This window comes from Saimiri boliviensis, chromosome X (assembly GCF_048565385.1).
Source record: "Saimiri boliviensis isolate mSaiBol1 chromosome X, mSaiBol1.pri, whole genome shotgun sequence".
Classification (NCBI taxonomy): Eukaryota; Metazoa; Chordata; class Mammalia; order Primates; family Cebidae; genus Saimiri; species Saimiri boliviensis.
Genome location: NC_133470.1, coordinates 45,678,722 through 45,704,712, shown reverse-complemented (window position 1 = coordinate 45,704,712; position 25,991 = coordinate 45,678,722). Strand labels below are relative to the sequence as shown.

At 42.4% G+C, this 25,991-nt stretch overlaps 1 protein-coding gene across 1 annotated transcript in view; it reads right to left on the bottom strand.

Moving 5' to 3' along the window:
• Window positions 1-569: 569 nt before the first annotated feature.
• Window positions 570-25,991, bottom strand: part of USP27X (ubiquitin specific peptidase 27 X-linked) — a 37,300-nt gene continuing 11,878 nt past the window's right edge. Inside the window, exons 2-7 of the mRNA XM_074391555.1 lie at window positions 13,210-13,322; window positions 10,489-10,658; window positions 8,470-8,649; window positions 8,244-8,304; window positions 7,780-7,939; window positions 570-6,329 (exon numbers count right to left, since the gene is read on the bottom strand). Of these exons, the coding sequence (XP_074247656.1) occupies window positions 4,011-6,329; window positions 7,780-7,939; window positions 8,244-8,304; window positions 8,470-8,649; window positions 10,489-10,658; window positions 13,210-13,322 (3,003 nt within the window). The 3' untranslated portion in view covers window positions 570-4,010. The remainder of the gene's footprint in view (window positions 6,330-7,779; window positions 7,940-8,243; window positions 8,305-8,469; window positions 8,650-10,488; window positions 10,659-13,209; window positions 13,323-25,991) is intronic.

Here is a 25,991-nt window from a genome sequence, read left to right as displayed (position 1 = left end):
AATGTGACCTGTAGGCCAGAGTCAGTTTCAGCATCTGGTTACTACAGGAAATGGTAAATGGCAGGGTTCTGGATTTCTAATTAAATTATGCCAATAAATTGTGGGAAGCAATGTGTAATGGGTAACAGGGCAGTAACACATTGTTTGGTACATGGTTCTGAACTGTATGGGTGGTTAAAGCTCCTAGTTGTGAGTACCCATATTTCACCTGTGCCCTTCTGAGTCCAGATCACAAATCTACATACAAGCCAAGTTTCCCAGTCCTACCAGTTTGTGGATGTAAATGAAGTCTCTGCTAAAGTCACTGTAATCCCAGTGCTTTGGAAGGGCAAGGCAGGAGGATCACCTGAAGTCAGGAGTTCGAGACCAGCCTGGCCAACATGGTGAAACCCCATCTCTACTAAAAATACAAAAAATTAGTTGGGCGCGGTGGCAGGTGCCTGTAATCCCAGCTACTCTGGAGGCTGAGGCAGGAGAATTGCTTGAACCCAGGAGGCGGAGGTTGCAGTGAGCCGAGATCACATCATTGCACTGCACTCCCGCCTGGGTGACAGAGCAAGAGTCTGTCTCCAGAAAAAAAAAAAAAAAAAAAAAAATTTCATCAGTTCTTGCCCATCTGCTCCTCTAGGAACTCCAGCCCATATGAAAAATAACACATTTGTGTTTGCAAGTCCCCAGTAGGTCACAAACCAATCTGTTTTCACCATCTACTTATTCTGGGCCCCTATCTTTGTGTACATTGACCATGAAGCTGTTTAAGAACTAGTTACCCCTTCCCTCCCCACTTCAGCCACTGCTGTATTTGTGCCCACTGTGGAAATGTTGGTGAAAGTGCCAAGGGTGCTACATCCTGATATCCCTAAAGGCCCTAATCGTGGAGGTGCCTGACCATGTGCCAGACATTCTCAAACATCCGTGGATCTCAGTTTCAGCTCAAGGTTAACACATACCTGCTAAATACCTGATGCCTTGGGTCCCACGGTGGTATGATCTGAAGGCAGGCCCTGGCTACTGTTACATCCTATGGCTCAATTTGGGGATTAGTGACTGGTAGAGGCATAGGGCTGGCTTTGAATGGCTGCCCTGTTGCTAAGGGACAATGCTGTTTTCCAGATAGAGGAGGTGTGAGGTTCAATTAGGAAGTGCCGGGCACAGCTGCTCCCTCTGGCGGTCTGTGTCTTCCATCAGCAGAGACCGGGAGGTCAGCTTCAGCAATCTCGCGTCGTTCATAGCTCTCAGTGAGTTCCTCTTAGAACTACTATTGAGTGCAGGGTATTTAAAAGCATTTTCTGTATCGGACAAACCCAAAATGAGGAATGCGCTGTTAAAAATGTGAATGTCATACAAGATGAAGAAAGGTTGTGGAAATGTTCCAGATTAAAGGAGGCTAAAGAGAGATAACAAATAAATGCAGTATTTCACCCTAGACCAGAACCTGCAATAGAGTGGGAAAATGCTATAAAGGACATTACCGGGTCAACAGACAAAATTGGAATACAAATGGTAGATTAAAGTATTGTATCATCAATCTTAAATTTTCTAAAGCTCTACTGTAGTGACGTGGGGATATGCCTATTCTTAGGAAATGCACACTGACATATTTAGGCATGAAAGGCCATAATATATGTCATTAATTTATCTTCATATGGTTCAAAAATATACACACCCCCATTCATAAAAGATTGCACATGCATAAATGATAATAAAAATAATGTAAAGTTCTCAACAGGTAAATCTGGTAAAGACCATACAGATGCTCTTTATACTATTTTTTTTATAACTTTTCTATAAGTTTGAAATGATTTCCAAATAAAAATGTTTAAAATGTTAAAGGTCAGTTTCTGTGCAAGCAGTCAGGATCTGGTGGCACAGGCCTGCCTGAACTCTTCCCCTGGCAGAGATGAAGAATGAGGACATGGCTGTGTCCTACCAGGTAGGGTTACCAGACCCATCCCAAAAGGTAGTCAGATACTCTGTATGAAGTTGCCAAGTGCCGTTTAAAGCCACCCATCTCTTGATCTCCCCCATCCTATAAGACACCAAAAATAATAACTGTTTACATTTTCTCCTGAAAATTATGAGCCCTGGGTGTTAATGAAATCTTGGTTATGAAAGGAAGGTGTATTGGTTCATTAACTCATCCATCCATCCATCCATCCATCCATCCATTCATTCATTCATTCAGTAAATGTTTTGAATACCTACTTACCATGTGATGGGAGCTAAGGGACTGAGAATGCAGCCAAGGTACAAGAGGAGACACAACTCCTGTCCTAAAACAGCCTATGAGATAGTTGTGATGCACCCATAGCCACATAAACATGTATTTCCAAATGAGTTGACCATGAAGTAGACTTGGGAAGCCATGGGGAGCCTAGACTTTTACCAGAGCCAGTGGATCCAAGCCCTATGGATCTGATACACATTTAATTCCCCCCCACACCAGGATTTTCTATGTAATAATTGCTTTTGTACCTGATGCTGATGAGAGAAGGACTCATAGTGCTTACCCCATCCTAGGTTCATCCTATCTGTTTCGGCTTAGCTCTCTGCCGGCTGCTCTGCCCTGTCAGGATCAGGGAAGGGGCCAACAACCCACTCTATCAATATCCCTGGGCTGATGGGCCAGTGAACTTTGGAAAACAGTCTTTCTACTGATCTGTGCCTGTGAGTAAACACAGCAACTGAACCCATAATGTTTTTAGAAGACGAAGACCACCAAATTCCCTCGTGTACAAGCCTGGCAGCCTACTGGCCATGAGAGTCCCATCACTGGGATCTGAATCGTGAAAGCAATATGACTGTCCTCCAAAAGGACAGAATAATGACCTTATGGGACAGTCGTGTGTCTTCCCACCCCAAATTCCAGGTGGCACCCACTGTGATGCCCTGTACTCAAGGGACAAAAGTGGAGTTCATTGGCTTGGTGCTCTAAATAGACAGCATTGGGGAGGGAGTTGTGAAGAGTGTGTGACTGCATGTGACATGATGTGTGTCCCTTCTGTCCAGGGGTCTCAGGTGGGACTGACCCCCACCTCTGATGCATTCTGGGCCTGGTCCAAAAAAGTTTCAGGTTTGGATCCAACAAATGTTTACTGAATCCCTACAAAGTTCCAAGCCTTTTACTTTATACTCTGACACATTTTTATATCATTTAATCTTTAACAATAACTCTTTAAGGTAGGAATTATCTGCATTTTACAGATGATAAAACAATCGCAAAGAGGTTCATTGATTTGCTCAAGTATATCATACAGCTTTTTTTTTTTTTTTTTTTTTTTTTTTTTTTTTTTAACACACACACTATACTCTTAGCTGAGGCCTGTCTGCGTTGGTTGCTTATCTTACAGCATTTCTTGTCTTCTCTACTTTTGGAGCAACTGCTCCCCTTATACAAGCCCCCTTATTTCCTCTCCTTTTCACTAGCCCAGGTGGGCTCTTCTTGTTTTAATACTGCATTTAATAGCACAAAAAATCACGAATACAAAGAAACTGGCAAAGGTGTTTGTCAATGATATCCCTGCCTCCTCCACTTTTCTGCTTTCATACCCATATATGTAATGGGCTACATTTTTTAGAAACTTTTCTTTCCCTCCCCAAACATATAACTGTTATGTGATTGGTCAATTGAAGCTGAAACACCCATGGAGAAAGATGTTTTACAGTTACAAGGGCACACCCCCCCACGCCACCCCCCTCCCCCCACACTTTCCCACACAACCTTTTGGAGGAATATAGGATATGTACCAGTGTCAGCATTTTCCTGCTCCTGCCTTCCTCACCCAGAGCATTTCTACCATTTAATTTCCCTTTCATTAACTGCTTAGACTAGAGCCTCTTCTCCCTCCCCTTCTATTTCTCTTCAAATCAGGACCTTTTGGACACTGGGTACTGTTCAATTCTTACTCTGTCAGGCCCATGGGCCATGGTCAAGTAGGTCCTTTAGATCTCGATGCCAGTCGTAGTGTTGGTGTCGTCATCTTTCATTGCAGGTAGTTCTGTGTGTCACTTCAGTAGGCTTGCGTGTTCATTTCTTTCACTTTTTCTGACTCATGTTCCAGCACCTGTTTGTGATAGAACAGTAAATACCCTTCACTGTCCAGTACATCCTTAATACTGGCCTTAGTGATGACGGCATCATCACACTTGAACCACTGGTCCTTGTGGTGCCGGATGAAGCTGGTATAGTGGCCACTCTCCAAGGTTCCTTGGTGATTAACCACAGCAAACAAGGAATACTTATTTTCGTTGTTTCCACTATTGGTTGGCAGCTGCAATTGTCCATTCATTCTGCTTTCTTTACTTGAGGCCATAAACGGTGTCATATCCAGCTCCAGAGGAAAGGAAATGTATGTAGTGATTTTGCGCCTCTGTTTGGCTGAATGTTCAAACCGTTTGAAATGAAAACAGGCAACGACAGGTAATTTATTCATCGTGAGCTGTTTGGTAGATTCCTGGTAGCTTTGGCAACTACCACATTTGATTTTGGCACTGCTTCCTAAGTGCTCTGGCCTCGTAAACCTCCGCAAGCAGTCCGTGAGGGTGGTGATTCCTGGTATGTGGCTTTCCCCGTTCACACTGCTCTCCCTCCCCGGGCTCATGGGCCAGAAGGAGGTGCAAGAGCCAGGCAAGTCCAAACTAATGTCCCAGCATGGGTCTATCGTGGTGGAGACGCCATGGCAGGCTTGACAGGTGACATCAGACTGCAGGCCACCTGTGAAGATTTGGTCTATGATGCAGTTACAGTGATTGGGATTGTTGGCCGCCTTGCCGACATCATCGCCTTTGCAGTGCCTGTGCAGGACATCTAACGCCGCAATGAGGAACTCATGGGCATCCTGCTGCCTGTACCCTGCTAAATGGCGGGCATGTATCCATACCAGGTGCAGTAACTTATAGGGCACATGAGGAGACGGGTTTCCAGAATACAACTCGCGAAACAGCGACGACATCTCACAGACCAGACACAACTCGGGACTCGGCATCTCACATCGGTGCCTGTCAGAGAGGAAGAAATCTCTCAGTATCGGTGTGTGGGTAAGGGCCTGGACAATGCAGTTCATAAAGCACGTGTTGCCAAGATTGATGAGTCCTCTTAAACCGATCGTAAAGCTGGAGGTGATTCTTCTTCTCCTCGGGTTGTGCCCTAGCAGTTCTAATTCTGGTTTGGTTGTTTCCCAGGTTGGGAATTTCTCACCGAGGCCCGGCACTGAACATTGCTGGTGAGAAACCTCTTTTGAGGTGGAGGCTTGTAATTTCAAAGCTTCTCCTTGCTCTTCTTTGGCAATTTGCTCAATGTCTTTGTCATATACATAGTCCTTACACATAAAGCAGTATATACCTCCGTAATACAGGTCTACGGCTAAGTTGTGTTGTTTTGTCTCAGCGTGCTCGTGAATGTGTTTCTCCGTGAAGCAGCCAAAGAAGACACAGGAAAGGCAAGAGTGGAGTCTGTTCAAATGGGTGCCACACACATGGCAGATACACGACTTTGCCTTGCTTTTCCTGGTCTCTGGGGTTCCACACCACACGAAGCACTGGTAGATAACCCGCAGTTCCTGCCTCCAGTTCTCTCCCACCTTAAAGCTGTTCACGTGGGAACAGCCTGGTGGTCCCACGGCAAAATCCACATCCAGGCATCCGCCCCCAGGGCCGCGCCGGGGCCGGGGCCGGGGCGGGGGCCGGGGCCTAGGCTGCGGCGGGGTACGGAGCCGGGTCTGGGGCCGGGGCCGGGGTCGGCGGCGCGGGGCACGACTGCGACGCGGAGAGGGATCGGGGGGCCGCGGTGGGTCGGAGGGAAGGGTGGGGGGAGGAACCTCGTCGCTGCTGCCGCCACCGCCGCTCCGCGCTGGGTTCTCATCCTCCAGCTCCTGCTTCGGCTCCTGCTCCGCCTCCCGGATCGGCTCGGGTTCGGGCTCCAGCTTGAGCTCAGCCCGGCGGCCCGGACCCTCCGCCGTCTCCACCTTCCCCGCCGTCTCCACCTTCTCGGTGGCGTCCACCTTCCCCGCTGCCTCCACCTTCCCCGCCGCCTCCGCCTTCCCCTCCACCTTCGCCTCCGCCTCCACCTTCCTCTCCGCCTTCTCCGCCGTCTCCGCCGTCTCCGCCTCCTCTACCTCCTCCGCCTCCTCTGGCGGCGGCTCCTCCCCCTGCTCGCAGGGCTCGGGCGGCCACTGGGCGTGGCGGCGCGGGGGCCACGCAGACCTGGGGTGTCCCCCGCCCGGCCTGAGGGAGCGCGGTGGCTGTGGCAGCTGGACCCAAAAGGGACTTTCACTGAAGGAGGCGGCGGCGGAAGCAGGCGACGCCCCCGGGAATCCTCCCGCCGAAGCCCCCTAGTGGAGGCCGCTTCTGCAGCCAGGCCCCGTTTCCTTTAATTCAATATTTCCCAAACTTGCTTGTTCACGAGAATCACGTGGGGAGCGTGTTAAAATTACAGATTCCTCGGCTCCACCCGCAGGCCTACTGAATCAGAATCTCGAAGGGAGGTACTCCGGAACCTGCATCTCTAACTAGGGCCCCAGAGGCTGCTTATGATCAGGCAAGTTTGGGAAACACAGCTCTAATTCATTGAGACTGGCGGGAAGGGGGGCGGGGACCGCGCAGTCTCTTTAAGGAGCTTCCAGCTCTCGGCTCCAATCGCTGCTCTGACCCCCTTCATCGTCTCCTCCCCTCTCCTTGTCTTTCCCGAGTCTATGCAGGCTTCCCCAGCCACTGCGGGGCCAGGCGCCGAGTGAGTGCCAAGTCCAGAAATGTTTCTGAGGCCGTGAAATGTCCCCTCTGAGGAGGGTCCTGAGGAGCGCAGACAGAAGCCGTGACAGGCCATCATTTCGGCAGCGGAGCCTGCCTCCAGCCCCGTCCCAGTCTCCTCTCCCACCCTAGGTGTTGCCCTTCCCGAAAAGGATGAAGCTCCAGCTGCAGTTCTGGGGAGGCCTGGACCCCAGCTCCGGAGGGTCCGGGCTCCCAAGGCCGCTGGGAGCGGAGAGGCACATCCCTGGCCCATCTTATCAGCGCTATGCAGAGTCTAGGCCTGATCCTTGCTTCCTCCTGGGCTCCCAAGGCCACTGGTGGGTTGATGGCTTGACAGCCGGCCTCCTGGTCCAGCGGATGCTAAGCAGCCCAGTGGCACAATCCAGCTTTTCTCTCCAAGGCCAGCTGGAGGGACGACACACGACAAGGCCATCCCTACAGCTGACGCCTCCCCTACAGCTGAGAGGGGGCCTAAACTACAGGACACAATCCCAAGACCCTTAGGCCCTGGCAGCATCACTGGGTGGGCAGCGGGTGGAAGTGGAAAGAAGCCTGTGGAGCTGCCAGCAGGGAGAGGGAGTTGGGCATGGGGCTGAGGGGACTCTGGGAACCCCTGTGCCACGGGGCTGCTGGCACTGGGCAGCAGCACCCCAAAGCCCATGAGTAGTGTGCCCAGAGCAAGTGGCTCAGATCTTGGGCATGGCTCGGGAGCGTCAGGCTGTAGCTGCTGGTCCCAGAAAATGCAGCCCATGGCAGGCATCAGGACATAGATAGGAAGAGAGAGAGTATTCTAGGAAGAGCCCAGTCCCCGAGTCCTGGTGGTGGCTGGCCATGGCCTAGTGCACGCTGTCTGGCTTGTGCAGCTGTGCTGCCTGCCTACACCCTATAGCAATATTCTCCTTGCTCGACACTGGACAGCAAACCTCCACCTAGCCCCTTCTTCCAGGAAGGGGACAGGGAGGCCTCCTAGGATTAGCAGCGAGTTGGTCCTCAGGAATTAGGAGCCCTTGAAAGGACCATGCCTGGTTCCCATACAGCTGAGGGTCGCCCTGGGCCCTGCCCTTCCTGAGTCAGCTCTTGTTTCAATTCTTTGAAGCACTCTAGCATTCTTTCAATAAATGCCTTCCCTTTGTGGCCTGCAACCAGAGGAACTGCAACTAGCACACTCACTGAAGAAATCCTGCTGCTGCTGCTGCTAAAAACAACCAAGGTCATGGAAGAGGGGTTGGAGGATACTCTCATCTCACCTCCAGATTGACAACAAAAAGATCTAAAAACCTCTATGTACCTGGGACTGCCTACCATTGAAGATTAGCCATGGTAACTTGTTGACTTAGTGATGAACTTCCTGCAGAAGCCCATAGGTCCACCTGGACTCTGCCCAGGCCAGCGTGTTCTGAAAATGGAGGGCTATGTCACCATTCACTCAACAAATGTTTATTCTGCACTGACCAAGGGCCAGATGTACTAAGAGCTGTGGACACAGCACTCCAACTTACCCCAGGCTACTGAAATCAGGGATGGCTTCTGCAGAAGACACTCTAAGGAAAGTCCATGTCACTAGCAGAGAAGAGGCACCAGAAACAAAAAATCAAAAACAAAGAAATACCAGAAACAGTTTGACATTTGATTTTTTTTAAAGTAGTCCTCATGGGAAAAATCAGAACGTTGTTGTACTTCCTTACATTCATTTCCTGATTACATGATGCTTTTGTTTTGAATTACGTGTGGAGGGTGTCACCAAAATCTTTAGATGCTTTGTGCTTATGTGGATCTGGACCCAACCCCCGGCAAATGTTACCATTTCTGCCTCACAAAGATCTGACAGAATGCAGACCTTGGAGGCTATCCTTAGGAGAGACAGCTCCTCTTCGCAGTAGGTACGCCTAGGTGATAAATCCAACTCTGACCACAAGGTGGCAAAACAGTAAATGACAATTCCTCATATATTTTTTGTATGTTTATATAAAACTATTGGTTTATATAAAATACTCGCTAAAAATATTTAGAAAAACATGTGCTGCTTCACACATTTTTGGGTTATCTGACATTTTGCATCATAAATGTCAATTGGCTATAAATAATGTAATTTGTGACAAATGTTAATATTCAAAAATAAAACTGTTATGTCACTATGTTCACATGAATCTGGTGAAACCTAAATACCTTAGTGATTTGAGAGCCGCCATCATGTATTTTAAATATTTATAACTGAGCTCTCTTTTGATAGTTGGAAGTTGTACATTTTTCCTTTTCTCAGTTAATTCTATTTTTCCAACAGAATTTTGTCTCAATAATTGTCTGTTTTTGCGCTTGAAATGTTTTTGATATATCCTATTTCTCTGCAGCAAAAATGTGTATATATTTTTATATTTAAATGCTCTTTAAATGTTCCTCTGATTATAAGGCTCTAAGTGTTGTTTAAAATTTTGCTCTTGTTTGAGTTATCATGACAAATTGGTATTCGAATAAAATGGATCAAAACATTGTGAATATATTACCAATTTTGATAGGCAATTATTAAACATAAAACAAAAGTTCATCGGACATAGATAGGGCTTTTTTAAAAAAAAATTAATGGGTGTATCCATGGATAAACGTTGCTTTTTGCTAGAATGAGATAGGCTTCAGCATCAACACTCTTGCTATTTTTTGTTTGGTTAAATGTTAGCACACAGAAACCTCATTTATATGAATAAGTGACTAGGAATGGACATTTTGTTTTAGTAATGCATGCAAGTCTTTGAATCCCTTTGGAAATATATATGGGGGAAATTACACAGTGATTTATCTTCAAAATTATTTCTCATTATTTATCAGCTGATAACTTCATTGGGTTTTTCTTCAATTCTATTGGAAGCAAACAAGCAATTGGAGACTGAGTTGCAAAAGGATTTGATTCCTATTCATTTGTTAGAGCAAGCTGTTTACTATCATCAGCAATGTTTGGAATTGCCTCTCCAGTGCCCCGAGGATTTTACATGGCAGGGCAGTGCTCCCAGGTAAGATTCAGGATAGGTAAAAGATACGCGTTTTCTTTTGCAACGTGCAAAAGGGACCATTGTGAAAGGGGATTTAGAAAAAAAGTACCACCTTGATTCCTACACTGCAAGTGTTTTCTCTGGCAGATCGATTTTAAAAGACAGCACAGAAAATTTGAGGATGTAGAAATTGATCCCCTTAAAATTCCTATACTCCAGGGTGATGCACATTCCACTCTAAAAGTTGCTGGTTCATATTTATTATTATAAAAGTAATATATACAATATTTGTGTTTTTTAATAAAAAGGTACAGAAGGCATAACATATAAAGTTAAAGCTCTTTCCTCTTCCCCACCAATCACACCCATTTTTATTCCCCTGAGATAACTACTTGTTAGCAGTTTCACATTTATCCTTTAAGAAATTGTCTATGCAAATGCAAGCAAGTTTTATACATGCAGTTGTCCCTCAGTATCCCTGGGAGATTGGTTCCAGGACCCCCCGTGGATACCAAAATCCATAGATTTTCAGGTCCCTGATGTAAAATGTTGAGTAGTATTTGTGTATAACCAAATACAGCCCCTCATATACTCTGAATCATCTCTAGGGTACTATGAATCATCTCTAGGTAACTTTTTGTATAATACCTGATAAACTGTAGATGTTATATAAATAGTTGTCATACTCTATTGTTTAGGGCAGCAATCCCCAACATTTTTGGCATCACCAGGGACCGGCTTTGTGGGAAGACAATATTTTTACGGGGGATGGGGAGGGGAGAGAGGGGCTCCGGGGACGGGGGTGATGGTTTCCGGATGCAACGGTTCCTTCTCAGATCACCAGGCATTAGCTTCTCATAAGGCAGGCGCAACTTAGATCCCTCTAATGCGCAGTTCACAGTAGGATTCGCATTCCTGTGAAAATCTACTGGGCTGTTAATCTGACAAGAGGCGGAGCTCAGGCCATAAGTCTTGCCTCCTGCTGTGCAGCCTCGTTCCTAACAGGCGGCCCCAGGGTTGGAGACCCCTGGTTTAGGGAATAATGTCAAGAAAAAACATCTGTCCCTGTTTGTACAGATGCAACCATCCATTTTCTTCCTGAATATTTTTGATCTGTGGTTGATTGAATCCCCTTCCCATGGAAGCCGTGGATAGGGAGGGCCAAATGTATTTCTTTTTTATGAAATAATTATACTGTAATATATAGAAGTTCTCTCCTAATTGATCTACACACCCAGTGCAATGCCAGTAAAAATTTCCAATGAGTTTTTTTGTGGTAGACTTTAAAAAGTGATCCTTAAATTACCATAGAAGGCTAAAAGGGATTTTCCCCCTTCCTGGTTTCTCTTTCTTCTTTCTGGAAATGAGGACTTAAAGGCTATCGCTGATAGCCATTTTGCAACCAATCATGATGGAAAGACCAAAAAGCTGATCACCTCTGGACCTATTTTTACATGAGAAAAATATATATCATATTTTGTCAACTCGAAGGTACATCTCTGCATGTTTCAACATCCCTGAAATCTTTAAATGGCAATTTATGATTATATTTGACAACATTTTTTTTTTCTTTCTTGGTGGCACATATATACTGGAGTGTCTCACAGGCAATGGTGTCTTAAGATCAGTGTAATGCTCAAAACGTCATCCCTTTTAAGTCTTTGTTATTTGGATTCTGGTTGTATGTAGCTGAATACAATATTCCTAGGTGATAGCAGGCTTCCTATTTCACTCCTGGTGGAGTTTCAAGTTCTTTTCCAGGCCTTTAAGACCCTACTAAATCTGGACTTAGACTCTTAGACCTCACTTTTTAACAACTTAGCATTGCCTCAAACAAACTCAATTTATTGATGTTCCTTGAATAAGCTAAGCTGCCTTCTGCTTCCAGGCCTATGCCCTTATTGTTTTTTGCTTGTCTTTCTTTCTTTCTTTCTTTTTCTTGGAAAGCTCTTTTCTTAGACACATCACCACATGATATGTTAAATCATCACCACATGATGTATTAAATATTATACACACACATAATTAACATAAACTCCACGAGAGTAAAATGTTTTCTATTCCCAATGCCTCACTGTCAATTAATGCATTGTTAAATATTTGTGAAATGAACAAATGAATGTTTTCCATCATGCATGAAATCAACCATATTTTCATGTTTATTGATCATTTCGTATTATCTTTTTTGCAAGCTGCCTAGTGACATCCTTTGCCCATTTTTCTTGTGGCTTCTTCTTAATCATCATCATAGGTAACACTTGTATGGTACTTGAATTATGCCAAGAACTGTTCTATTAAATTACTTAACCCTCACCCCAATTTAAGAAGTAGGTGCTGTTATCAGCCCCATTTTACATGTAAAGAAACTGAGGCACAGAGAGATTGAGAGACACCCAAGAGTTTGGGCTCTTGCCTACTAGCCCATTGTGTGTCAGAGTCTAGTGTACATACATGTTTTTCCTCATTTGTCCCTGGCTGTTGTATTTTACTTTATTTTTACCATATGATGTTTAAGATTGATATGTAAACACGTTTCTGAGACTTTTATTTATGGACCCCGAATTTTAGTGTCTTATTTTTGTAAAAGTTTTTTTTCTGATTATAAAAGTATACAGAAAGGGAAAAGGGCCTGAGACCAAAAAAAAAGGTGGGGGGGCTTGATGATTTCAAGAAATGAAAATAAGGCCAGAAGGACTTGAGCTTAGTGACCAAGAGTGAGGAGAGTGGAATAAGTCAAGGATGAGGATAGAGGTGCAGGTAGGGACCAGATTACCTGGAGCCTTGTAGACAATTATATAGAATTTGAATATTGTCTTAATTGCAATGAGAATCATTTGAGAGGTTTTAAGCAAGGAAATGACATGGGATTTATGGTTTACATACAATAATTATAATCAAGTAATAATAGTAATTAACATTTATTAATTGCTTATCATATGCCAGGCAGTGTTTTATAAGTGTTTTATAACACCCTGATGGGGTAGGTACTAATATTATTCTCACTATACAGATGAGGAAACTGAGGCACAAAAACATTAATCACATTCAATTTGCTTACACTTACTTTTGGCTTCTATGCCTCTTCCCATTCAGAATATACCTAATTTCAACAATGAGATGTCCGATGCCTGCTTTTTCCAGGCCCCTGATGTCTCACTAGTGGCCTGTAAGTCTTCACGTGGGTAAAGAAAAGGGAAAGAGCAAAGCCACTTAGCACCAGGGCCCCGAGGTCTAAGAGCTAAACAGGTAGGCTCCACTCATCCATTTGGACCATGCCTATCTGCTCAGGCATAGCCATGCTGCTGGCCCATTCATGATGACTAAGGGAATCAGCTCAGCAACCCCTGCTACCGTTGCAGCAGGAAATGCCTTGCATCCTGTACTCCCATAGCCGTATCAGCAATCAGAGAACTGAGGAATGGGGTCATCAGGATCAACCACAGGCTTCCAGGAGATTCCAGCCCTACAGAAGGAAGAAGAAAACCAAGTGGTATGGAAGGGGCAGGGAATGGAGGAGCCAAAGGCTTCTTTTAAGCGCATGTCGAGCCCTAGGTAGCCTGCACCCATGTGATTCCAATGGCCCAGGCCCTTCTCTGGCTGAAAGAAAGAAAAGGCTTAAAGAGAGAGCAAAGTCATGGTCGTAAGGGATTACAGCAATGATGTAGATTATACTGCATCATACCCTGACCAGCTATTTCCCCAGTTTTCACCACATAGTGCCCGCAGCTGGTCTGTTTCTTAGCATCCCTCAGTCTTCAGTACCTCTGACTGTACCCTTTCAGAATGATGCCCCATTTGACTTATACTGTTGATTCTCTACCTATCTGCTTTACATGGGCTCTGTATCAGCCTCCGGCATGCTGGCACAACACCTGACAAACTGCCTATCTATCTTGCCCCTGCCTTTTAGGAAAACCCTGGAATCCCCAAATCTGTGTCCAGTACTGGAGGTTAGCCCTGTGGGATATAGCATGGCCCTGAGCCTGAGCTCAGACAGAAGCACAATGAAGAGCACATTTTGCAATTTTACTCAACAAAGTGTGGAATCTGACTTCTTGTGCTTGTCCTAAACACCTCTTTCAAGTTTGAAGAGTGGAGAAATGTATATTGCACCCAAATTGGCAGATAAAAATCTCATTCACACTTTTAATTCTTTTTCCAAATATTAATCCTTTTCAAACCACAAAAAGCAATATAAATAAAATTATATAACCTCAATAGAAGGAATTTCAGCAATGTCTAGCACAATTACATGTGTATTCACTATTTGACTCAGTAATCCCATTTCTAGGAATCTAACCCAAAGATACAAAATGGCATATGCACAAGGTCATTCATTGCACGAGGTCACACATTGTTATTACTATGTATAATAATAAAAGACTGGAGGAAAAAAGACGTCCACCACTAAGGGAGTAGTTGAATAAATTGTAGTGGAGCCATGAAATGAAGTACTATGGAATGAGATAGATTTCTATATAGTGAAATTAGTATTAACCACTGAAATATATTGCTAAGTGGACAAACCAAGTACAGATCACTGTATATAGTATGCTACCCTAGTGTAAGAAAGTTAGGGAAATACAAATATTTACAGAAACATTTACTCACATCTTAAATGGTACAATAGAATGTAAAGTAATTTAAATTGTTACTTATGGGGGAGGGAGGAAATAGGGTGGAGGAAACAGGCAAGAAAATGAGATGTTTCTAAAGTCCTTTGTTTCACAGCTCTGACTTTAGAATCCCGTCAATTAAAAAGAAAAAAAAAAAATCCCTAAAAGCGAATGACCCCAACTGTGTAGCAAATTGGTAGTATAACCACACAGAGAAAATGATTATTTCAAGTAACCCTAGAAACAATGTTTTGACTATACGTTTCCCATGTGATATACCCTAAAGAAAAAAGGAACCATGTTCAGTAGTCTTTGGCTAGTAGTATTACTGGCATTGTTATTTTGAAACTGTTAAATGTATGTTGTAGGATAAAACAAATAAGTAGTATAATAATGTCAGGAATCAAGTTTTTTAACATAAAGTAAGTAAAAGCATACAGTTATAAAATTTTTAAAAATCTGTAATCTTTTAGAATACAAATATACACATGAACTTATAATTTATTTTTCTCTTCTAAAAAGTACAAATTTCCTAGTTCTGTCCACTGAAAAGACATAGCAGAATGGTCTCTAAATATTATTTCCTGTCAAAAGGAGCCAATCCTCCTTAGAGAAATTATTGTTTTCAGGTCTGTAACAGGAAAAATACAAAATGAATCTGGAATATCTTGGTTTGCTAGAAAGAAAATGAGATATCAAAGACTAATGGAGTTATGTCAAAAGAACACAGGAACCATGATGAAGGGGTTCTCACTTGCCTATATTGGGACAATTAAATCATTTAGAAGTACCTGCAGTTCATGAAGCATCAAATGTATAAAATACATGAGTTCATAATGACATTAAAAAACAGTGGTTACCCCTGAGTGATACTAGGGCAACAAATCAATATTGCAAAAATTTAATAAAGAGAAAAATCAAGAATTTATGTCGCCTTTCCAGTATGAACTGTATTTCAGGGTAACCAAATAGATAAAGACATTCTTCTGTATGCAACAATTCCAAATAGCAAATGCAGGAGAAATTCTGGAATTAGTATATCCCTCTTTGCAATCCCTAATGAAATAATAGATCCAGGCCAAGTTTGCTTAACCCTGGCACTATTGACATTAGCAACTAGATAATTATCTGGGGGATGTCCTATGCACTTAAGGATTTTTAGCAGCATCTCTGGCACCTATCCAGTAAATTCTAATAGCACTCCCCCTCTGCACCCCCGCCAACCAGTCATGACAATCAAATATGTCTCCAGACATTGTCAAATATCCCCTGGGGGACAAAATTTGAGAACCACTAATCTAGGGCAATGATCATGAATGGATAAAAAAGATTAGGTAAAATAATTGTTGGGAACTTTACAATGGAGGGATCAGGTTGCTACCACCTGAACCTATCAATCAATTTTAGCATCACTGAGTGGAAGAGCTACATATTATGTGCTTCCTGATATGATATAATAGGAAGCATGCAGCATCACCTGTGAAGTGTTGATAATGCCAAAAATATAAATTGAACCTAAATCTAATCAAATATCTAGCTCTCTAATTCCCAGTTTATGGTGAATATAGGAGATAGAACAAGTTTGATGTTAACACTGGGAAATAATCAGCCAAATCCAGAATGTGGGATATTTTATACAAAAAAATGACTTGATTAACAACCAAATACAATGCTACATTTGGTTTAGATCCTATTTTTTAAATCAACTTTAAAAATACTTCTTAACATAATCAGGGAGATTTGAATATGAATTGGTTTTTAACTATCTTTAGGAAATACTATTAAATAGAAAATTGTGATAATGGCATTGTAGTTATGTAAAAATATTTTTCTGTTAGTGATGCATATTCACATTGAGTGAAATTATATAATATCTAGGATTTACACTTAAAAGACTCCAACAAATCTTGGGGTGGGGAGGATAAATGAAAGAAGATTTGCAAAATGTTGAAAACTGTCGAAGCTGAGTAAACAGGGTTCATTTTACTTATCTCTCTACTTTTAATGTATATTTAAATCTTTCTATAATAAAATGACTTTTCAAAACAGAGCAATGGAATTTCTGTTTCCAGAAAGATATAGTAGGTGTATTTTCCCTATTCTACATGCTAAGTACAATTATAGACCCTGGATATTGTATAGAACACAAATATAAGAAGACTCTGAAAAGTAGATAGTATAAGGCAGAGAGCTATAGACCTCAGAATGACACAGGAATGACACAGCAGTGAGTTCCCTGAAGGTGTTTTTCCTTCATGTATCCTGGACTGGATGCTGGAGAAGCTGATAACCTGGAAACATCAATGAGCATAGACCACCACCACCACCACCAACAACAACAACAAAATCTTTAAGTCTTAAAAAAAACTCCTGCTCTCTCTAAGCAAAGGAACAGTAAAGGGGCAACTTTTCATGACAGAAGAGTTTTAGGTAATAATCACCACTCTTCTCCAACCAAACACCACAGAAAAAAATTGCAGTACCACTCATGCCAACAGAGGCCAAATGGGAAACTTGGACTTCCACCCTTGCCAGGCTGTAACAAAGTGCTCAAACCCCCCATCACAAAACTAATTTGCTCTGGGTGTTAACAAGCCCCCTCTGACACAGTATCAGTGGAGACTACATGGAAAGCCTGGACTTCCATGGCCACCTGGAAATAAGGAGGGCATCCCTCCTTTTTTACCCACTGGGGTGGTATCAGAGGAGGTCTAGTGGAAAATCAGCACTTTCACCACCAGCCAGCAGTTACAAGCACACCCTCCACCATTACCACCTTGGTGTCAGTCAAGGACATAAGGAACCAAAACAAGGCAGACCAGGTCCCCGTTCCTCTCAACCTGGGTGCTATCAGCAGACGCATGATGGGGAACATGAACTCCCACCTTGCCAACGAGTAATGAGGAGACCCTCCTCCCAGTATCAAAGGAGGCTGAATGGGGAACCTGGACTTCCACTCCACCTGGCAGTAATGAAGTGGCACTCCCCTTTCCCTGTCAGACCAGTGTCAGAAGGAGCCTGATAAAACAGAAGATCCAGAGTCTCATAGCATAACACTACAAATACCCAGGTTTCAGTTGAAAATCATTCATATCAAGAGCCAGGAAAATCTCAAATGAGAAAAGACAATCAAGAGACACCAGCAACAAAATGACACACATGTTCATAAAGATCCTTCAACAATAAATTACAACCATAATCAAGACAAATGAAAAAGTATAAAGTCTCAGCAAATAAATAGAAGATATAAAAAGAATTAAATGGATTGTTTTGGGGGCGGTGTTCATTTGTTTGTTTGAGATGGGACCTGACTCTCTCTCCCAGGCTGAAGTGCAGTGGTGCAATCTCAGCTCATTGCAACCTTTGCCTCCCAAGTCCAAGTGATTCTCCTGCCTCAGCCTCCCAAGTAGCTCGGATTACAGGCACCTGCCACCATGCCCAGCTATTTTATTTTATTTTATATTTTTAGTAGAGATGGCCAGGCTGGTCTCGAACTCCTGACCTCAAGTGATCTGACCACATTGGCCTCCCAAAGTGCTGGGATTATAGGAGTGAGCCACTGCCCCCGGCTGGATTTTTTTTAAAACTGAAAAACATGATGACAAATTTTAAAACATAATAGATGGATTCAATAGCAGAATAAAAGGGACAGAGGAAAGAATCTGTGAACTTGAAGATAGAAAAATAGAAATTACCCAGTGTGAATTACAGAGAGAAAACAGTCAAGAAAAAAAATAATAAACAGACCTCAAGAACATTTGAGACTATAATAAAAGATCAAACATTTGTGTCATCGAAGTTAAAAAAAAAAGAGAGGAGAAAAAAGATGAGACTGAAAAAGTATTCAAAGAAATAATGGCTGAAAATTTCTCAAGACATAAACCTACAGATTGAGGATGTTAAATAAGCCTCAAATAGGATAAACACAAAGAAATCCATGCCCGGACACATCATAGTCAACCTTCTGAAACCTAAATCTTGAAGGCAGTAAGAGAGAAACACCACTTTGTCTATAGGGGAAAAACAATTTTGACCACAGAGAATTTTTCACCAAAAACCATGGAGGCAAGAAGTAAGCGGCACAACATTTTTCAAGTGCTGAAGTAAAGAACTGTCAATCCAGAATTCCATATCTAGCAAAAATACCCTCAGGAATGAAGGGGAAATCAAGACATTCTCAGATGTAGAAAACGGAGAGAATTTGGCACCAGCAAATCTGCCCTAAAACAATGGCTGAGCCGGGCACGATGGCTCATGCCTGTTATCCCATTACTTTGGGAGGCCAAGGAGGGCAGATCACCTGAGGTCAGGAGTTCAAGACCAGCCTGGCCAACATGGTAAAATCCCATCTCTACTAAACATACAAAAATTAGCCCTGTGTGGTGGCGCGCACCTATACCCCCAGCTACATAGGAGGCTGAGGCAGGAGAACCACTTGAGCCTGGGTAGCAAACGTTACAGTGAGCTGAGATCACACCACTGCACTCCAGTCTGGGCAACAGAGCAATACCCTGTCTCAAAACAAAACAAAACAAAACCAAAAAACAAAAAATATGGGTAAATAGATTTGTCTTTTTCCTGTTGAGTCTTCTAAATTACATTTGATACTTAAAACAAAAATTAGAACACTATCTGATGTGGTTCTCAGTGTATGCAGAGGAACAATTTAAGACAATTCAATTATAAAGGAAGTAGAGTAAAGAGAGGTAAGGTTCTACACTTCACCCAAAGTGGTAAATTGTGAACACCAGTAGAATGTGATAAGGTCTATACATATAATGTAATACCTAGAGCAACCAGTAAGAAAAGTGATACAAAGAGATACACTTTAAAAACATTATAGATAAATAGAAATTCAATTCTAAAAAAGAAAAGTTCGAGTAATTCACATGAAGGGAGGAAAAAGAATAGAGAAACAAAGAACGAATACATCAAACACAAATAAATAAATACAATGTCAGACTTCAACCCTAACATATTAATATCAAAAACTGGAAACAAAATTAGCCAGGTGTGGTGGCATGGGCCTGTAGTCACAGCTACAAGGGTGGCTGAATTGGGAGGACTGCTTGGGCCCAAGAGTTCAAGGCTGCAGTAAGCTATGATCACATCACTGCACCTACACTCCAGGCTGGGTGACAAAACCTGTCTCAAAAAAAAAAAAAAAAAAAAAAAAAAAAAACACCTGGAAACAACCAAAATGTTCTTTAATAGATGAATGGTTAAACATAATGTGATACATCCATACTATGGAATACTATTCACCAATAGAAGGACAAACTATACACAGAATCATTTGGATAGATCTGAAGGGCATTATGTTGAGTGAGACAAAAGCTATTTGCAAAAGATCACAAACTGTGTAATTCAATTTACATGACATTCCTGAAGTGACAAAATTACAGAGATGGGAAACAGATTAGTGGTCACCAGGGGATAGGGATGGTGGGTGGGACGGAAGTGAGTATGACTACAAAGGGGCAACAGGAAGAAGGCCTTTGCAGTGATAGAACAGTTCTGTATCTTGCTTGTGGTGATGCTTATGAGGATCTACATGTGATAAGATGATGTAGAGCTATACACACAACATTGCTCCAATGCCCATTTTCTGTTATATGAGATGTGACCATTGGGGGAAACTGAGTGAAGATTACACAAAACAAAACAACTATAATCACTTGAAAAAGATGCCAAATTAAAATAGGAGGGAATTGAATTCTCAGCAGTAGTTGTCTACCACATCATTTGCGACTGGAATGTCAAGGGTGTTTTTCTCCTCCTGAATGCAGAGGTTACCAACTATCTCCAGAGGTTCCAATATGACTGATCCCAGCCCTCAGGTCTATGTGACACCATGTCCTTTGCTGTTCCCCTAGGCAATATCAATAGACTATAGGAAGCCCAAGTCTTCATCCAGGACCACAGCTGTTGGAGTGTCTTCGTTCATTTGTGCTGCCAAAATACCTGAGATTGGGTGATTCATAAGTAATATAAACTTATTTCTTGAAGTTCTGAAGGCTGGGAAGTCCAAGGTCAAGGTGCCAATAGGTTTGATATATGGTGAGGGTCTTCTTGCTGCATCTTGACATGGTGGAAGGCAGAATGGCAAATAGGACCTAGGCTAGTTCTCTCCAGCCCTTCTATAAAGCATTAATCCATTCATGAGGGCTCTCTCTGCCTTCGTCACTTCCCCAAAGACCCCATCTCTTAATACCACCACAGTGGGGGCTAAGTTTCAATATGAATTTTTGAGGGGATACATTCAAAACATGGCAGGAAGTAGGCCCAAGTACCCTATGGGCTCTCACTAGATGGATCTCCAAACTAAGGAGACACAGGATCTCTTCTGTTCTCCTTCAGACTACAGGTCTCCAGCTGGGTCATAGTGAAATCCCCTCCACCCCAGCCTAACTGGTGAATACGATCTTTTGATGTGAACACACACCTTTATTCACACAAGAGTGATTTGTATAAATTAAATATAACCACCATGTTTCCTATCCTGGTCAGCCCTCCGCCATTTCCTGACCCTAAAGTTGAAACTAGATTTGGGAATTTCTTACATTCTATGTAAAACAACAACAACCACACACACACACGCACACACACACACACACACACACACACACACACACACACAAAATACTAGCAGGGCTTTCAATGTCTCCCGATTTTTTGATGCAGATAAATTGAGCTCTGTTTTATCTTCTATCTTCAGATTGGACACTTACCCCATACTTAATACTATTTCAAGTATTATGTGGGAAAGGCCACCATTCTGAGGCTTTTATTTTATTTGCACTCAGAAGAAAAGGTCCTCCAGCATCAGGATTTATTCTTTTTAGAGGGCAATAAAGAACTGTAAGTCACAACTTCCTGCTTCTACTACTTATGTAAAATAAAAGTGAGCATAATTTTCCCCTTTGCTTATAAGGGAGATGTGCTCATAGGCATTTCATCCAAGAATTCATTGAAATGGACATGATCAAATATTTATTTGGAATAAATATAAACTATATATCAATACAATGTAAAAATCTAAGTGATTTCACTGAGTGTTTAATGTTACTTGAATTCTTGAAAATATGCATCACTAATATTAGAATCAATTACACCAAAAGGTGGTTCATCCCATTTGAATTTAGCAACACCCTCATATTTCTCTGATAACACAAAAACTGATATTTATAAAGTCCTACTGATAGTAGTAGTGGTAGTACTAGTACTAGAAGTAGTAGTTTTAGGAATTGTCTCACACTTAAAGTGACTTAGATTAATTGAAAACGTGGATTATAAGTGATTAGAGACTCTTATTAAATAATATACCCATTGCAATAATGTCTATGTGAACAATAAATATGACTAAAAGAGTACTTCTGAGCCAATTATACTAAAATACAAAAGCAGGGGATGGGACCTAGGCCTCACTAACTTTAAAAAATTTTTTTAGAAATAGTAGCTTGCTCTTGTCTGCAGTGCAGTGGCATGATCACAGCTTACTGCAGCTACGGTCTTGCACTCAAACGATTCTCTCACCTCAGCCTCCCAAGTAGCTAGGACTACAAGCATGCCCTACCAAGCCCAGCTGGCCCTCACTAACTCTGTCCTCATTTCTGGATTCTGCCAAGAGGTGAAAAGACTTAGCTTACTTGAGGCTCACACACACTGATATAATGTTCACTGGCTCCCCTTATTGCAGGCAACAACAGACTTCCTCATTATTGAAGACTTTGACACCTGGCTCACTGTCTTCCAGTTCTCTTGTATTTTTGTCATCAATCCTGGTGACTTTACACTCATGTGGATGACCAAAATGGAGGGAAAATTTCTTACCAGTAGCCAGCAATGAGGAGATATGCTTGAGAGAGGGATTGGGACAATTTCTATCATTTATATTTTCCATACACAATACACTTGAGCTTCCTTTATTTTTCAAGTGCCCAGTTTAAAGACCTACTTGTTCACTGTAATGGTGGTCCAGGGAAAAATAAACAGGCAGTAATACTGAACACAATTTTTATATAAGAGGTCACATATACAACATATGGCAAAACAGGTGAAGAAAGATGGCATAGGTCAGCCTGGGTTATCAGAAGCTCCATAGATGAAGTAGCATTTGACATGGAATGAGAAGAAAATATAAGAGTTTGTGAAGCAGACAAGTAAGGATTTTGGGAGAGGGAAAAGTAAGTGAAAATCCCTGGTCATAAGAGATCTTCTTGGGTATATTTTAAGAAATTGCAGGTAGGTCAATATTGCCAAGGGAAGGAAATAACAGACTAGGAATCTAAAGCCATAAACTGGATCCAGATCATAAAGGGTCTTGCATACCGTGACAAGGAGTTAGCAGGCATTGGGTGATAATAGGAAAACTAGAAGTACTGTGCCCTGGAGGTAGATCATTTTGCTTGCAGGCATGGAAGAGGTGGAGGCTTTCCAGTTCATCCTGATGAGGGCCAGTGATGGCAAGACCCCAAGCAGTGGTTGTGGTCATTTATGGGAAGAAGTGATGTTTAGTTAGAACTAAGACTGATGCAGTGTAGAGACTGGGAGAGGAGACTGCCAAGAATTATGACGTAGAGGGGAATTCACCATCCTGAGGGAATTTGGGGCAAAAGATTCTTTGGGTTCTGGTTTAGACCCGGTTGTTCCTAGTGGATAGGCAGGAAAATAGGATTAGATCAGAGAGACCTCCCTCCCCCTGCCACTACAGATTGAATCCAAGATTTCATGGGCAACAGTGCATGATGGTGACATTTGCTGAGATAGGCAATACAGGCAGAGAAACAGGTTATAGGGCTGGAGAAAGTTGTGTTCTCAGGTCAGTATTTGTTGACATTGCACAGGGATCTGCTTATCTACTATTCTCAGAAGAGGCAGCGCTAACCAAACAAAGATTCTCTCAGTACAATTAGACCAGTGCACTTACCTGGGCCCCTCACAGCCTAAGACAGCTTCTGGCCAAATTTCATCTCTGCCTCTCAAATCAAGAGCAGCCCCAACCTGTTCAAGAATATCACCACTGTATCTCAGGCCAAGAAGCATTTACCCAGTTAAAAATTCACCCTGGCTGCTGCTTATTAATATTATTCCAAGTATAACTATTATTATTGATATGTATAATTAACACATAATATAATATTTTATATATATATATATATATATATATATATATATATATATATATATTGAGCAACTGCAGCACAGATTAGAATTAGCCAAGCTCTGAGTTCACAAATAGATCAGGTAAACCTCCCTCCCCCTTCTACCAGAATTGGAAAGACCTCCAACATCTTCACACTGTGGGTACCAGTTTGGGGAGCCCTAAATGTGTCAGAGAAACTACTGCCAAGAAATGTGACATAGAGGGGAATTCACCATCCTGCAGGAATTTGAAGCAGAAGATTCTTTGGGTTTTGGTTTGGACCCAGTTATTCCTAGTGGAGAGGCAGGAAAACAGGAAGATTAAAAACAGAGAAAGGGATCACATTATCAGAATTCATGACAAAGCTTTCCCTCTTGTTGAGGTGTACAGAGGGAGCATGAACAAACTGAATAAAGTGTGGGACAATACTGACCTATTTTTTGTGAACACATGAAAGTGGCAGGCCAGTCAGTTTCCATTCTAGAGGTCAAAGGACAACAGTTCTAATATACGGAGGGAACATTGTGGGGAGCTAGAAAGATAGTCTTGATGATTCACTAGGGAATCTTCCCTAAGATGCAGGGCAGAGTATCTTACTCTAAGAATTAAATGGAGAGAATGTATCTGAAAGTGATGAGGTATTTAGGGAGTGCCAAGGCAAGGGACAAACTTTTGTTATTGTGGTGCACCCACCCACAGCTGAGCTCCACTAAGAAGGTATGTCTGCACATGAAAATGTTAAGACAAATCAAACGAGGAAGACTGTTTTCAAGGCAAACAACATGCAAGAGGGAGGGGGAACAGAGTAGCCTGGAGACAGCCCCAAAAAGCTGCTCTGCTCACCCTTCCACCCACACTGAAGTGGGATGGACATTTGTCATAGAAAACTTTGAAGTCCAGTTGAGTCCAAGAAAGTTTTCAGGCAAGGGAACATGTCCTAAGAACTGAAAAGTCTTCCAAGTGGCTGATGGAAGTAAGATAAGATATGGGACAACATACCACTAGAGATAAGAGGAAATTGTAGTGGCCTTTGCTCAGAGAGTTGATATGGGGATATGTAGAAGCAGGTCAGAGAACATGTAGGGAGCATCTGAAGATGGGATCAATCAGAAGGCAATGGTGAATTCTAAGAGAGATCTCCATGAGAATTGCTGGGAAGAATTTTGCTAGTCTTCACAAGGGTCCTCCAATTGGGATGGAATCCCTAGGCTTCCCAATCCCAGGAATGGCAATAGCCACTCAAAAAAAAACCCACTTGAAAATTTGGCACTTAGCCCATTATGTTAAATATGGCAACACTATATAACTTTCTGATTATTACAACCCAAAAAACTAGAAAGTTAAACCAAATGATCAATGGCAACTACTTTCTTTAAAACTGTCTAGAAAACAAATTTTGATGGTGAACTAAAGGCTTGGGGATTATGAACCCCAGGTAGTTACCTCAATAGTAGTTACCTTTTCAGAGAGGAATGGCAGAGACTGGGGAAGAATAAGAGGATACGTTTCTTATAAAATCAAACTTATGCTTATCATATGACCCAGTGATCCCAGTCCTACAAATTTACCCAAGAGAAATGGAAATGTACATTCATCCAAAAACTTGAATATGAATGTTTATATAAGCTCAAAAACAACCCAAACACTCTTCACAGGTGAAAGGATAAACTACCTTCACACAATGAAATGCTACTTAGCAATAAAAGGGAATGAGATATTAATACACACTATAATATGGATGAATGTCAAATGCATTATGATGAGTAAAAGAAGCCAGAATCAGGTGGCTACATACTGTATGATTCCATTTATATCCCGGAGAAGGCAAAACTATGTGCTAAACATTAGTGCTTACCAGCAGCTGGTGGGAGCAGGGAAGAATTAACTACAAACAGGCACAAGGGAACTTTTTTTTTTTTTTTTTTTTTTTTTTTTTTTTTTTGAGACGGAGTTTCGCTCTTGTTACCCAGGCTGGAGTGCAATGGCGCAATCTCGGCTCACCGCAACCTCCGCCTCCTGGGTTCAGGCAATTCTCCTGCCTCAGCCTCCTGAGTAGCTGGGATTAGAGGCACGTGTCACCATGCCCAGCTAATTTTTTTGTATTTTTAGTAGAGACGGGGTTTCACCATGTTTACCAGGATGGTCTCGATCTCTCGACCTTGTGATCCACCCGCCTCAGCCTCCCAAAGTGCTGGGATTACAGGCGTGAGCCACCGCGCCCAGCAAGGGAACTTTTAGAGGTATGGAAATATATATTTTGATTGTGGTGGTGGCACAATCAGTTGTACACAACTATACATGTTTGTAAAAACTCATAGAACCATATTTCTAAAAAGGGTGAAGTTTACTGCATGTAAATTATGTCTTAATAAACCTGACTTTTTAAAATGTTGAGTTAAAACAATTTTTATGTGATTATCTAAAGAGGGATACATTAGAAAAAGGACACCAATCTGGTGGGTTCAGGTGTGGACCTAGTTTCAGATCAAGGGCAGGGCCCAAACC